This window comes from Cyanistes caeruleus, chromosome 4 (assembly GCF_971803275.1).
Source record: "Cyanistes caeruleus chromosome 4, bCyaCae1.hap1.1, whole genome shotgun sequence".
NCBI lineage: Eukaryota > Metazoa > Chordata > Aves > Passeriformes > Paridae > Cyanistes > Cyanistes caeruleus.
Window position 1 is genome coordinate 35614151 of NC_141704.1, and position 14389 is coordinate 35628539.

General features: G+C 41.8%; 1 protein-coding gene across 1 annotated transcript in view; it reads right to left on the reverse strand.

Moving 5' to 3' along the window:
* The window catches only part of UTP20 (UTP20 small subunit processome component), a 63987-nt gene that overhangs the window by 23750 nt on the left and 25848 nt on the right, over window positions 1-14389 (reverse strand). The window contains exons 23-32 of the mRNA XM_086885803.1: window positions 13036-13126; window positions 11214-11299; window positions 10538-10663; window positions 9830-9996; window positions 9100-9308; window positions 6215-6358; window positions 3817-3896; window positions 2698-2924; window positions 1606-1750; window positions 1077-1164 (exon numbers count right to left, since the gene is read on the reverse strand). Of these exons, the coding sequence (XP_086741929.1) occupies window positions 1077-1164; window positions 1606-1750; window positions 2698-2924; window positions 3817-3896; window positions 6215-6358; window positions 9100-9308; window positions 9830-9996; window positions 10538-10663; window positions 11214-11299; window positions 13036-13126 (1363 nt within the window). The remainder of the gene's footprint in view (window positions 1-1076; window positions 1165-1605; window positions 1751-2697; window positions 2925-3816; window positions 3897-6214; window positions 6359-9099; window positions 9309-9829; window positions 9997-10537; window positions 10664-11213; window positions 11300-13035; window positions 13127-14389) is intronic.

Consider the following 14389-nt stretch of genomic DNA (forward strand, 5'->3'; position numbering starts at 1 on the left):
TTCTCAGTAAGTATCCAAACCTAACAAGATTATTTCATTTCCTTGGGACACATTTCAAGACACAAAGTGAACACGGCTGTACTTTATTCAGACCAGAGATACCGAATGATAATAAAAAATTAGAAGGAAACAATGCAATCATAAAATCTTTCAGAGGTATTTGCAACCTTTCAATTAGAAACAGAACAGTGTTAAGAGATGACTGTCAGCACAAAAATGACTTCTTTTATGTGTCTTTCCCTACAACTCAAAGGTCAGGAGAACTAATAGAGCTTTAAAAAGTAGACTTGAATATGTGAGATGAACATTAACAGCACCATATACTTCAGTGAACCACAGAATGGGTCAGGTTGGAAAGGACCACGGGGGATCAATTTGATCCAACCTCCCTGTTCAAGCAGGCTCATCCCAGAGCACAAGGCACAGGATTGCATCCAGACAGTTCTTGAGCATCTCCAATGAGGGAGACTCCAATGACTCTCTGGGCAATGTGTTCCAGTACCTGGTCACTGCACAGTAAAGAAGCTCTTGTATGATCTCCCTCAACAGAAATCACATGTGGTCTCCTATTGATTCACAGATTTAAACCCCCAAAATAGTACTGTATACAGCTTGCTTTTGCTTTTCATCCTGCAGCAGACTAGTGCAGCACTGCATACCACACATGCTACATCCCCAACCACATCTATTCACATTGCTGTCCACATGCTGTGGCTTTGGGGTGTATAAAATCCACAGTGAAGAAGAGCAATTATTTCAAACACCACAAGTAATTTGGTGGCTTGACTACAGTGACAAAGAAAGTAAAGACTGCATTATAACTTCTGCAGGCCTTCCACGTGAAAAGAGGAAACAGAATCAGTCTGGGCACTGGCACCTCTGGGTGAGTAGTGCACATCAACATGCAGTGGCACTATGTTCAGAGCAGACTACAAACACATGAAGACTTACTGCAGGCTAATAATGAGAAATGGCATGTAATCAGTAAGACTTTAAAGTGTATCTTAAACAAACAAATACACTTTATTAAAGAAAAACGTAAGTTTAATAGTGGGGAGGAAATAATTTTTACTTACCTGCTCCATGTTACTCTGATAAAGGAAAGGGAGGAGAAGGCTCACAAGCACTGAATTCTGGCTCTTCTCTTGTATGAATTTGCTGATCCTGCAAAATTGAACAAGGTAATTTACTCTTTTATATCATTTCAATCACCAGTACAGAGCAAAGAAGTCTGTCAGCACTAGTGTAATTTCACAAGGCTTTGTCAGCCTATCCAGGCTAACAGAGCATACCCACCAAATTCACAGTCCCAACCTAAGCATTCAGTTCCACATGACTGCAGGCATTTCTGCACCTTCTTCTAGTCTCAAGAGACATCAGGTTTGAGTACCAGTAACAAAACCAGCTAGATTCAACTCCTGAAAACTTATTACCTCAGTAACCAGCAAATTGCAAGGTCAATGACAGATCCAGGTATTTACAACTGTTGTAAATTTGAAAAGTTTGAGACATACTGTTTTTTAATCTGGAAACTATTACAATAAGCCTATTTCTTCCTCCCTCCTTCTAGCTTTTTAGCCATTTCAGGCTCTAAGAATTACTTACTTGGAAAGTATACTCAGCTCTTTGCTGACTTGAGCTCTGTACTTCTTCTTTTTCACCTTCTCCACATTTAACATTGTTTTGCTGAAGTACTGAAGTATGGCAGGAACATGAGGCAGAACCAACCGGCAGCCCAAGCTGAGGGGCTCTGTAAGAGATATGACAGTTAGCAACACCCAAGAAACTACTGCAAGAAACAGAAGTGAGATCCAACCCTATACAAAGGGGAAATCAAGATAAACGAGGCTTCATTAGTGGAAGAATAAGTAAATGGGAGCTATAAACGTGCAGGGCAGCTGGTGGCTGGGAAGAAGCACCAGCACTTGCTAAGACCAAGTCTAACATGTCTGAGTTAAGAAAGCAAAAAAAGAAAGCAAAGAAAGCACACACCACTCTCCTCACAGATTTCAGTAACAGCCCTCGTAAGTGTAGGATTATCAGAAAGTACCCTCAAAAGATTATCAGAAAGTATTCCTCAAAAGTAGTAACATCTCCTAAAAAACTGAAGCATTTGTAGATGTGGTTTTCTTTATTCCACCACTGACCTCTTGTGTAAAATCAAAGCTGCCATAACAAGGGCACACCCTCCTTTCCACTAGCTTTGAGTGTTGCAGGTGAAAGATGTCTCCACAGCATCAAACACAGCACACTACTGTTCTGTCCCCTAACTCTCAAAAAGGCCAGGTCTTTCCTGTCAGGGAGCACAGACTAAACATCAAAGTGATCCAGGATCATGTGCATACAGGAGCGGGGCTTTTACATAAAACGTGGTGTTAGGTGCAGAACCAAGTCAGCAATGCAGTTCTTGAACTTATATCAGTTAAAGCTTCACAGACAGTACAGGTCAACATTTCCCTCTTCATAAGGAATCTCTCAGTGCTCAGGACCCTGACATTCAAATGTGGATCTCATCAGTCATCAAGAAAGCAGGACTTTACAGTTCTTGGGCACAACAAGGCAAATTTGTACACTGATGTTTGCATTTCTACTGGGAGGTCCCCTTCCCCAGTATTCTTAGCCAGCCTAGATAACGTCACCATAATCTAACACCTGCATCTAAAGCACAGGTCTCTCAGAACTCTCAGGCAGGCATACCTTCTGTCACGTCTCCAGCGGCCACGACAACACAGTCAGTCACGCTCAAACTGGAAACCTGCTCCGTGGGTTCAAAATCTGGGCTGTTGAGAAGGCTATCAGCAATGTCCATCACAAGGTTGGATGTGGCCTCAGACAGGTTCTTGGCCGACAGCACGGCAAACACATTTGTCAGTATATCACTCTCTGGATGATCTGGCTGCTGCTTGGCCAGCAAAGGGAAATACCTGAGAGAATAATTCAGAGATTATAAAAAAGTTCACTGAAAATTAGATTCAGAATTTTCAGCTTATAATTCTTTTGTATGAGAAGCCACACAAAAATTAATGACTGTCTTCCACTTCGACCAAGAAAAAAGTGCACAAAAACCAGAACAGTGTCATGAAAAATACAATGAATGGAGGTTGAGAGGTTATCAAGTCCCTTTTTTAATCCTTTCTCCACAGCCTGAGTCTCCTCTTAATCTGCTCCTAACGCAGTGATCCAACACCATTTTCAACAGAAGTTTGTACATAAGGTCTTCATGCCTACCAATGAGGTGTCCCAAAAGAAACACCAGGTACTTTAGCAAAAGAAAAATAGTGAGTCTGTGGAAAAGGCAAAAATCACTCAAGATAGTTGAGCTGGAACTTCTCACAGTGTCTGAATCAAAGAAAGATCTTTTACAATTTTCAGTAACAGACTCTCAGCCACAGAATCTATGCTGAACTTGCCCATACTGTTTCATAAAAGAGAAAGAAATAGAGACTCACAAAAACATGAATGAAATTATATATTGCAAAACTGACTTCCCACCTCACAAGACTAAGAAGTCATTGGTCAAGATAGACATATTCTAAGAAGTCAGACCTCCTCCTCACCTGTGAGTTGGTTTGGGCTGCATATGTGCTTAAATATATATGCATAAATATATGGGAAAAGCAGCCTATTAAAAAGTGAGTTCTCGCATAAACTGGAAAGCTTCCCAGCTGCTTTGACTGCTATCAAAAGAATAAGAGTCTAACAGAAAAAGAAAGTATGGTTCTGGACGCAATTATTCACAGCCTGTTAGTGTGCTCTTCTTCCTTGTGTTTTATGTATTCAGATGTACTTAGGCTTGTTTGCCAGAAGAACTCTTACCTGGGGTTCTTACTCCAAGTGTGAATGAGTTTGAGCAGGAAAGTTGGAGAATACTGACTCTCTGAAGCCAATCTGCAGACCTAAAGGAGAGAAAAATCATACACCAATGCAACACATTTAAGTAAAGCCACTTTAAAAACCTCATCTCTTAACAAAGACCTCACATTCTATAGTTTACCATTTTTACTAAGTAATTTCAACCTTTTATAAAATAATTTCCCAACTTCCTCAATATTTGTCAAATAACTCTTAGATCATTGCACCCCTGTTTATATAGTATTCCAGCTGCCACTTTTGTCCTCCCCTTGAAAGTGGATTCGCATGATGCCTCACATTTGCCACAGAGACTTAGCAACCTCTCCCAGACACACCTATGAAATCTCAACTACAGCACCCAAAACTCACTTCTCCCCCACTTCCTATGTCCTGACTGCAGCACCTGGTCTGTATCTCCATGGCCTCACTGGAGAGGCTGGAACACTGTACTGCATCTCATGAATGGGACCGTCTAACAGGGTTCTGTGTCCAAAACAACCCCACCTCAGAGGTGCCTTGCCTGAGCCACACAGGATAGCTGCTGCTCCTTCACCACTGGACACAGGCTAAGGTGACCCAGTGCACCCTCCTCTCTGCCACTCCATGACCCAACAAGCTCCACCCAAGTCACACAGGTGGGTTTCCACTGTGACCACCGCTGGACTGTCACCAGGGCACCACTACTGAGCACACAGGCAGAGCAGGCTCCAGTACACCCAGGGGTGGCAGAATGGTGCATGTGGGGTTTGGACTAGCTCAGTTTGCTCAAGACCTGAGTATAACAGAAAAGAAGCTAAGTCTGACCATCATAGCCAGGATCTTAGAAATCTTCTCCTGTCTCAAAAGCTGGTAATACTACTGCCCTGCATAAAACAGAGATTTCCTGGATGATATACAATGGAGAGTAAACCATTAATCCAATCCCACAGGAATGCTGCTGTGCAGGCTAAGAAGCCTCAGCAGCAAAATCCTGGGCTATGAACAACAGCAAACTCCAACCGCAGGTTCAACAGGCGTAAAACAATTTGTCCTCTCCACGAGTTTTTACACACCTCAGTTCTGGTTTTAAAAAAGGAAAGCACACAAGTCAAAACGATACTTTTGCCAAAACCAAATCTTCATGAAGTTCACCAGAAAAGACTCCAGAGGGAGCTTCTGGATCATACTACCATTCAAGCTTCAAAACCATTTGTCTTCCTGACATACATAAGGACAAGAGGCATTCTAACTATTTTGTGACAATAGTACATCTTGTTCAGTTACTCAGAATTTGCAAACACTGTGCTCCCTGAAAGCTTTAAGTGTTTTGCTGATTTAAAGCCTGGACTGCCCTGGAACTGCAATAAATGTTCACTGCTTTTCCCATGTAGCACCCCGGCTATAAGAAGACTCCATGGAACATGCACTTCCCTGCTGCTCAGCCCAGTGCAATACAGAGCTATATGCACTGCCTGGTTTTCTTTTATTTACTGTTTGTCCACACAACCATACTACACATCACATACTGCTACTGGTAGAGCAGAGAAACAATGTAGGAGTAAACAAACACAATGTCTAGAGAAGCAGCTCTGCAGTTTCACAGACTATACCAGTGCTCTTTAGCAGGCTTTTCTGCTCCAAGGAAGTTGGACATTTGGATACCTCAAAAGCCTCTGTAGAAGAGCACTCCTGGAGTAAGCCCCTCTTACTCAGTTAACCTTTTCATGGACACAACTGCTTTTAGAGCAGAGACAACCCAGCAGCTGTTACAGGCACTCCCTGACAAACCCAGAGCCACTGCACTGACAAAGACAACACAGTTTAATTTTAAATTCTGTGTTCTCTATCTCACAGCAGTGCATTTTCCAAGCTCAGAGGTGATCTGAATTTCTCTTATAAAAGCCACAAGCCTGTGCTTTGTCACTGTGCTCACATGGAACTCTTGGAAGTAGGCACAAGACCACATAGCCTACAGACCCTGCTGGGTCCTTCCTTTCCTGCAGCACCATTTTTTTCTGCAGTCCCTACCCAACAACTGTCACACAGAAAAGCAGCAAAGTGCACCTAGAAATGACTTGTATTATTTAGCTTCCCTGAAGCATCTAGGGAAGAAGTCTGCTTCTGTGGTTAAAGAACAAAGAAATGGCATCCATCTTATTCAGATTAATTAATTTGTACTTTAATTTGTGACTTGCTTATTCCAGGACTAATCAGACACGAGCCAAGAAATTGGCCTTGCACAGACACACTGAAATGCCAGAATCTGTCCAAGGCCACATCAGTCTAGTGACAGACGGCAGACATGATTGACTCCAGTACAGCAGGTGTTTTCTGCATGGTACATGTTTCAAACAAGTTATTTGGAAAAACAAGAAATGCTTACCTGAGGCCATACCACAGCATGGAAAACTGCATCAATCTCTTCTACACTAAAGCTGTAGGTCTCATTATCAGAAAAAAACTCTGCCACAAGCTTGAGACCAAGACGTCTCAAATTCTTCAGTGGATTAATCAACCTAGGTTGGACCTATAAAAAAAAAAACAACAAAAAAACTAAAAACCCAACCCTTGGCAGAACAACTACTAACTACTTGCTCTGAAATTAAATCCAGCAATTCATTGACCACATCCAGATACAGTCTTTGCAGAAACTTCTGTTTTCTCTTGTAATTTGTTCACAGTAGCAATCCACATCTCAGAGCTGACTGAAATTTTTCTGAAAGGGGCCTGCCTGTTCCTGCATTGAGTCACACAGGACTCCTTCAGCTCATAAAAAAATCTATGCTGATAGGTTTAACCCAGTAGCATCTGCCCCTTTTGGACACAATGCAGAAAGCTACACCACAATTAATTAGATTTCCAACTTTGATACTTAAACAATTCTGTTCTACACTTGAAAGGACCCAAATCAGCTCTCCAAAGTGAAGTTGTACTTTGAACACCAAGATCTTCTGGTAAGAAAATAAATCAACAGACGAAGAGAAGCAGGGAGGAACAGAGAAGGGAAGAATTATGTCTTCCAGCAGAGTAGAGTGGGTACTATAGCATTTGGTTACAGGAAGGTGCTTCCTGTACCCATTTAGTGGTTATGTTCCATAGCGTTTCTTGGGAAAAACATTTCAATAAAGAAATTCATGCACTGCTGCATTCTGACTCTCCTCCCTGAGAGAAATCTTGACCTGAGTAATCTAAATTATCTCCATACTGTGCAAAGCAGCTCACAGCACAAGCACATGAAGTAGCTCCACAGTGCAAGAGGTAATGAACTTCAGCCTTAGAAACAACAGAGCCACATGAGAGCAAATAAAAGCCACTGTCTAATACTGGAGCTCTTCTGGGTCTCCAGTTCATACCATGATCCACCACACACAATCCAAAATCACAGGTAAAAAAGACAAAGAGGAGATGGTAGATAAGGAACTGATCAAGCTCTTGCAACAGGACCTCCCAAGCTATACTGAATGTTTACTAATAGAGTGCAATCAGCTTCCAGGTGGCAAATTCACTGTTTGAAAGCCCAAAGAAAGCCCAAACCAGGATACTATTGGTGACCTCCAAGAAAAGTAATTTTGGGTTTCCCACTGTTCGATCACCGTAAGAGTTCTCTGAGATCAAGCCTTTGAGAGGACAAAGAAACTTGATAGTGAACACAATCAGTAGGAAATAGTAAATTAATAACTTGTCTTAAAGTGGTCAAAGCTGATGTTTAACTCTCCAGGCAGTATCACTCTGCAATAAATTACTCTCAAACTCCAAGAATGTCTTCTAATTATTAGTCAAGATAAACAGATTTCTCACACTCTTCCTTGAGCTTTTAACAGCCCCTGGGCTAATGAAGTGCTAAATTAAGTTCAGACAAACAACAGACTGTCACTCCTGACATTACACAACCATGACAGGATTACTGTAGCAACTGTGGCAAAATGTGGCTTTCCTAACACTTAATGAAGCACCTTTTAGAACTCCTGTCTCCTGACCACATTGAAAATATGTAGGCATATGCAATGCACTGCTGAAGTCAGACTGTGGGGCGCTGATGTCCTCAAATTTGCTCATCCTCTTCATAAATTAAGACAGTTGCAAGGTTCTGTATAGCCCACAGGAAACTATGAGACTCTGGATACTGCCTACTGCAAAGACTTGCTTTGTTGGATGGATTTTTTCTTAATCAAGTTCTAGCCTCAAATGCTTACAGCTGGGTCCTGGTAAGAAGATGCTCATGGTAACAAAACATCCATTCCCACTTGTTCAGTCCATCGTCTCCTAATTCCTTTCAGCACTACAGTGATGATGACAACTGTGCAGTTTGCGTGTTTCCCACCTAAAGTATGAGCAGGCTGTGCACCAGGAAGACAGAAAAGCCTGGCTCAGTGTTACAGTTTCTGAGCAGCTGGCACCAGACCCCAGGTAGCTGGACTAGAGCTCAGGGATGTCTGTGCTGCCTCCCTGCATACAGGGCAGCAATAACCCAGCACGCCCCACCTTTAGGTGCAACCAATCTTTTAACAGGACATTTTCCTCACCTGACCCCTTCTGCATGTACAGCCATTGCTCAGCAAGGGAAAAAAAACATTTGCAATGCTCTGCAGATACCTGGCTAAGACCCAGATGGTAAGACTGGATTAGTATGACTACTCCTGGTACAGAGCTGAAGATGCTTCTAGTGTGCTGAAAGCATGGCTGGTGCCACATCCTTCCTGTGTCCCTTGACAGAAGAAACTCAGAGTAGATAATCACTGTGATCACCACAATGCTGAGCTCCACTGAGGTCTAGCACTGCAACAAAACACCTCAAGGACAGGGTTTGCTCTAACATCTTCAGGCAAGGAACTTTAAACCTCTCCTTCCCCTGCTCAAATGTTTTATCCTTGCAGCCAAGAAACTCCATCTATAAGGCAAATTTCAACTTCCAGCCATAAAATCTTGTTACATGTTTACAACAGAACATTTATCTCTCTCTCATGCCCATCTCTCCACACAACAGGTAGGAACAATGCACGGAGACCACCTTCAACTCTCTTCAGTAACTCAAACAAAAACACAGTTCAAATCAGTTTTCTAAATACATTAACTCTGCCTGCACTGCTTGAGCCACCTTCACCACTGGCCTCTATTTTGACAGACTTCTCATTGATAAGCTTCACTCCACAATGGCATTCAACTTATCTTTACCTGAATCATTAAAGCTGTTTGTACGTGTAAGCTCAGAGGAGGAGGAGAGAAAGGAACTTAATTTACATGTTTATATATCGTTTGCATATACTGTACCTTCTCTCTCTGCTGGAGGATGCAGGATACCACAGCAGTCATGCAGAGAATAATCTGTAGAATTTCAGGCAGGTATTGCTGGATCAAATGTCCCATATTTTTCAACACAACTTCTAGACTGTTGAAGAGGCTATGCTGACGCCCAAGAGGCAGGACTTTAGCTAAATCCAGCTCTGACATACTTTGAAGGACTGCAGTCTGGCAAGACCCTGTGATAGGCAAAGGAACAGCAAATTATCTAGGGAGGCACCATGAAGACACTCACTACCAAGAATATTTTTTCAGTGAAAAATAGTGGAATTTGGCCCTAAATTATAGATCCTCACAGTCAGATTTTTAAATAAGAACAGCTCTGTGTTTCCATCTCTCTGACACTCAGATGTCTCCCACTGCTACAGAATCAGAGCACTTTACAAGCTCTCTTTACTGCCATGATACTCAGGCTAGCCTATAATGACAGTCACTACCCACTCCTGGCCTGCTACAGCTTACTTGCACAGCTGTGGCAAGTTGTCCCATTTTTCTGACCTTAGATATATAAAACAGAGCAACTGTGTTTTGTTAGGAGAAACTCAGGGGAAACCTAGTCCTTTTTACCTAGTTTACTTTTGTACTTTCCAGGCATGGTTAAGAGACAAGCTGAAGCACATAACAGCACTAAGCATATTTATCCTCCCACATCTCTACAGGTCAGGAAATACCACACCCCCAGTTTCTATGGCCTACTTACCATTACTGAATTGCTTCACAGCTTCAAAGAGTAGATCCAAGAACATCCGTATCTCTTCTGGCAGTGAGCCGGCCAGAAATCGCAGAACGATTGACATGCGAATGCTCGCTGAAGATTTGCCCTGCGTTTTGCTTCCTGTTTTGTTTCTCATTCTGCCATAGAGAATTCTTCAAGAACCAAAAAGAGGTTGCATTAGCTTTCAGCAAGCCATCTGTTTCTCCAGCCTCTTATTCTGCAGGAGAAACTCAGTTTAAAAATAATCTCTAGTGAAAGGGCTTCCTCCCTTCAGGGTCTCCACTGAACTACTACATATTGTCCAAAAACATCTTAGTGAAAGATCAGCTTCTGCTACTACCATGGAAGCTCTGCTGGAAACTTCAGGTACAAAAATGGTTACCTTGCAGGATAATTTGCACCACTGCAAATAGTTGGCAATACTCAGTGAACTGAAAAGTCCTCACAGTTCTCTGTAATCCTTAGTAGAAACAGTATGTACCAAAATGCTGCTTTTAAAGAAAACACCATTTGCATAACACATTGCATAAATGTGTTAATAAGGAAACCATACAGAGTAACACAAATGAAATCAAACTATACCACTAACCATGGGTTTATCTCAACTGTTCAAAATGAGAAGCAGCTTTACTTCTCTCTGCTTGCTCATGGTAGTCTGCCATGAAGCTTTTGAACTCACACTTCAGAACACACCTCATAAGAACAGGGATGAGATCTGGTCGATGCTCTGTTTTTACTACTGTGGTCTCCTCAGAAATGCTGAAATGGACTATCTCTTCTTTAAAGCTCTTATCCTCCAGTAGCCTTTGCAAGTTCTCCCTGAGAGTAATAAACATTATTTTCTTAAAATAAAGAGCAGGTAGGGTTATAAAAATAGACAGATAGACACACAGATGCATCTGTATCTGTATCTCTATTTATCTATCCTTGCCATATACAAAATATTAAAGTATCACCCTTTTATGAAAAAAAAAAATATTTTAAAAGCCAGCGAGTTGAAGCTAATTATGTAGACAAGTAAGTCCTAGACATATTCCAAAGAAATTATTTAACCATAAACTACAGTTTTATGCTGTCCCTCTCTTTGGGTGGTTATAAATCATCAGCACAAAAGACGTCTTTGAAAATGATGGAACTAATAACATTACTGACACTATTCTGGGACAGAATGCAAGTGTTGCTATTTTTCTCTAAACAAAAAAGAGACACTGATCAGCCTCAAGACCTGATTTCCTCTCTTAGATACAAAACATACAGCTGGCTAAAGTTAAACTTTACATATAGGTCTTCAACAAATACAGGACCCCAAATAAAACTGACCCCGAAGCAGGCTCATTCACCAACACTAAAATAATATAAAAGCTTTTACCTGTATGGCAGTAGATGAGGATGCTTGTATGTCATTATACAGTCAAGAGCTATTCTCTGTACATTCTGGTCTTGATGAGACAGTAACTGCAAAGAACAAAACAAAGAAAATGAGTCCCTATCTAGGAGACAGAAGTGCTTACTGAAAATAGTGAAACAACCCAAAGGCTACCAGCTCAAGCAGGTTTTGGACTAAATTATTCAAATGGAAGCAGAATGTACGTGTTGCCAGTATAAAACCAAGATGTACATGCACAACTGCCACTCATAAAAAGGGGCATGGCTGCTGATAGTTCATACTTTTCCTTCCTATCTACACAGGACAGTTATAGTATTTGTTTCTTCATAGCTGTCTTTTGAACCACTCTGAGTATGCATTTATCATCAAAACCAGTTATCAGCTGTGTATCTAAGAAGACTGGATTAAAAAGGAGACTACCCAAACCATTCCAAGATACCTGTATTTCTTTCCTGTGACAAACACAAACTATTTGGAAGACTTGGTATGCAAAGTCTCACTGAGATTCACCTTCTCTTGACCATGACTTCATAACCTAGGCACTAAACAACACCAAGTAGTGGTCATAGCACCAAGACTATCTGAGTTAGTGTTTGCACAATGCACTCAGACACATGGTTTGATTCTTGGGGTGTACTGTGCAGGGCCAGAAACTGGACTCAATGGTCCTGATGGGTCCCTTCCAACTCAGCATATTCTGTGATCCTGAGATTCATTAGGACAGGGAAAAGAAGTTGAGAAATACAGATCATTTCCTCAGGCAGTATCTTTATCAGTCCTTCAGTCTCACACCAAATAGCACAGGCAAGTGTCATCCAAGGTCACTTTGCCATGATGTCCCTACGCCAGATGGACACATCAGCCGTGACAATGCATATATTAAGACACAGAAATGCAAACAGTAAGTGATGAAGTATTCTTTCTTCTTGTGCCAGGCTGTTCTTCCCAAAGTGATTTGACCTTTACACAACTGTCCAATATTTTGCTAAGAACACAGGAAAGCAAACACATGGATCAACTGTTTTTCTAAGCAATACTTTGAGATAGACTGAAACAGAGTGAATGTCTAAGAGAGATTATCAAATTCTAACGGACTAAGGAATTGAGCTTTCAACACCCACAGACTCAGAAAACACAAACTGGGAACAGTGAGAGCAAACCCTAATGACCTGAACAAATTCACAAACTGGGAACCAACACAACCCTGTAAAATTAAAAACCAAAACTGTTTTCAGGATTGTAAAATAAATACTCAGAATCCCCCTTCAAAGCCATACTTTCCACAATTCTTTCAGGGAAATCCCTCAGAAAAGAATTAAGCAAATTTAATATTTTTTAAGAAGAAAATCCTTTTTTTGATGCTTGATGATCTCTTGTACATACTGGCCATACTCTTAGTACACAAAACACTATAGGACAAATACAAACCTCAGATCTTCCCCAAGCTTTGGATTTTAAATACTCCTCCAGATCCTACAGGAAGTGAAACAGATATCCTCTGCAGCCACTCTTCCAAAGACTTGGGAGAACTTCCACTCTCCTTGCCAAAGACTACTTCTTGTCTGCTGACAGATCTGTTTGCAAGTGTCACTCCTGGCAAACTGAGCCAAGTATCTTAAAGCAGGTCTTTGCCTAAGGGGCTCATCTCAAGTGATGCCTGTTAGGAAGTCCTCTGAAGGACAGCTCCTTTTCCAGCCATCATAGCTGAGTTCAGAAAATGACAAGTTTAGCTAGTACTAGACACTGCACTCAACTAAGAGTTAATTTATTAGTAACAATTCTAAAAGTAATCAAATAGCCTCACCTGGGTATACAAGGCATTCAACTTCTGCTCCAGATACAATGCACGAGGATTTGAGAATTTTGAGAAAACTTGTAAGTGGGCTATTAGTTGCCTGCAAAACAACACAATTTTTTTTTTTTTAAGTATCCAGGAGACAAACAAGCAGAGAACTTTAATTAAAATTCATAAACAAGAAAACAAAAAACAACAGAAGAGGATCCCAAGTCCTCGGCACTATTTCAGACATAGCAAGAGGTGTCCTATTCCCTAAGCAGCTCCTTCCAGCTGTGACTTCACTGCACAGAGAATGCCTTTACTTCAGTAGCAGTGGGTAGGCTCAGTTTTTTCATGAGAAAGGGGTACAGTCAGGATGCAGCTTACTTCTCTCTGCCAGCCCAGCCTAGAAAACCAAAATTCTGTATTTATCTCTTTGTTTGTTCACTTGTCCCTAACTGGTGCCCATGTTGCTCATACCAGTGTGATGAGCTGCATTCAGCCACAGACTGTACTGGACTTAACACTGGGCTGCAAGGACAGACGGGAGTCAGTTCCTCTAGCGCTGCCAGGGTCACCTCACATCTGCCCCACCTCCTCTTCATGGAAAGGGACAGAAAAGACCAGGATAAGGAAGGTGTGAAATCTCCTCTACCATGTGTGCTGTGAGACTGGTAGAAGCTGTCCTCATTCAACTGCTCCCCCTGCTAATTTACACTGAACCCTCCCGACACTTGACCTTTCTCCATGGCTGGGCACAGACAAGGGAGGAGTAGGACACCTTCCAGGAACCCCACAGGGAGCCCAGGGCAGGTGTGCACCCTCCCTGCTTCAGCCAGGCCTCCCAGGACACTCCCAGGAGTCCCCCCTGGCACAGGCCTCACCCGGGAAGGGAGGTCACTCCGCAACTCATTAACACACCTCTGGTAAATCTTTTATGCCTTTGTTACAGCTACTGGGAGCTAATGTTTCCACGTGGATGTTTTGACATGGAGGCTGGGAAAACAACAAAATATCTTGAACTGTCACTGTATTTTAATTGCTGATAACTTGAAGATAGAAGCCAGAATCTGGGAAAAAAATTAAATACTCATAGGACACCTGGGATGAAATGACACTTTAGGTCACATATCAAATACTTGTCTTGTCCCAATATATAAGGGGACATTTTGGAGTTCTCTGTCATTACAAGGGCCATCCTTTGCAAAATCGTTGTGCTGTATTTGTAAGGGGTATTTGAAAGAGGTCATCACTGGGGAGAATTCAAACAAAGAGCAACTTTCTCCATGTATTCAGCACTGCAACAATGACATTCAGCAATATGCACCTGTAGTCTACCAAATAAAAACCTTGGTCCCTAAGACGACAAGATTTATAATGG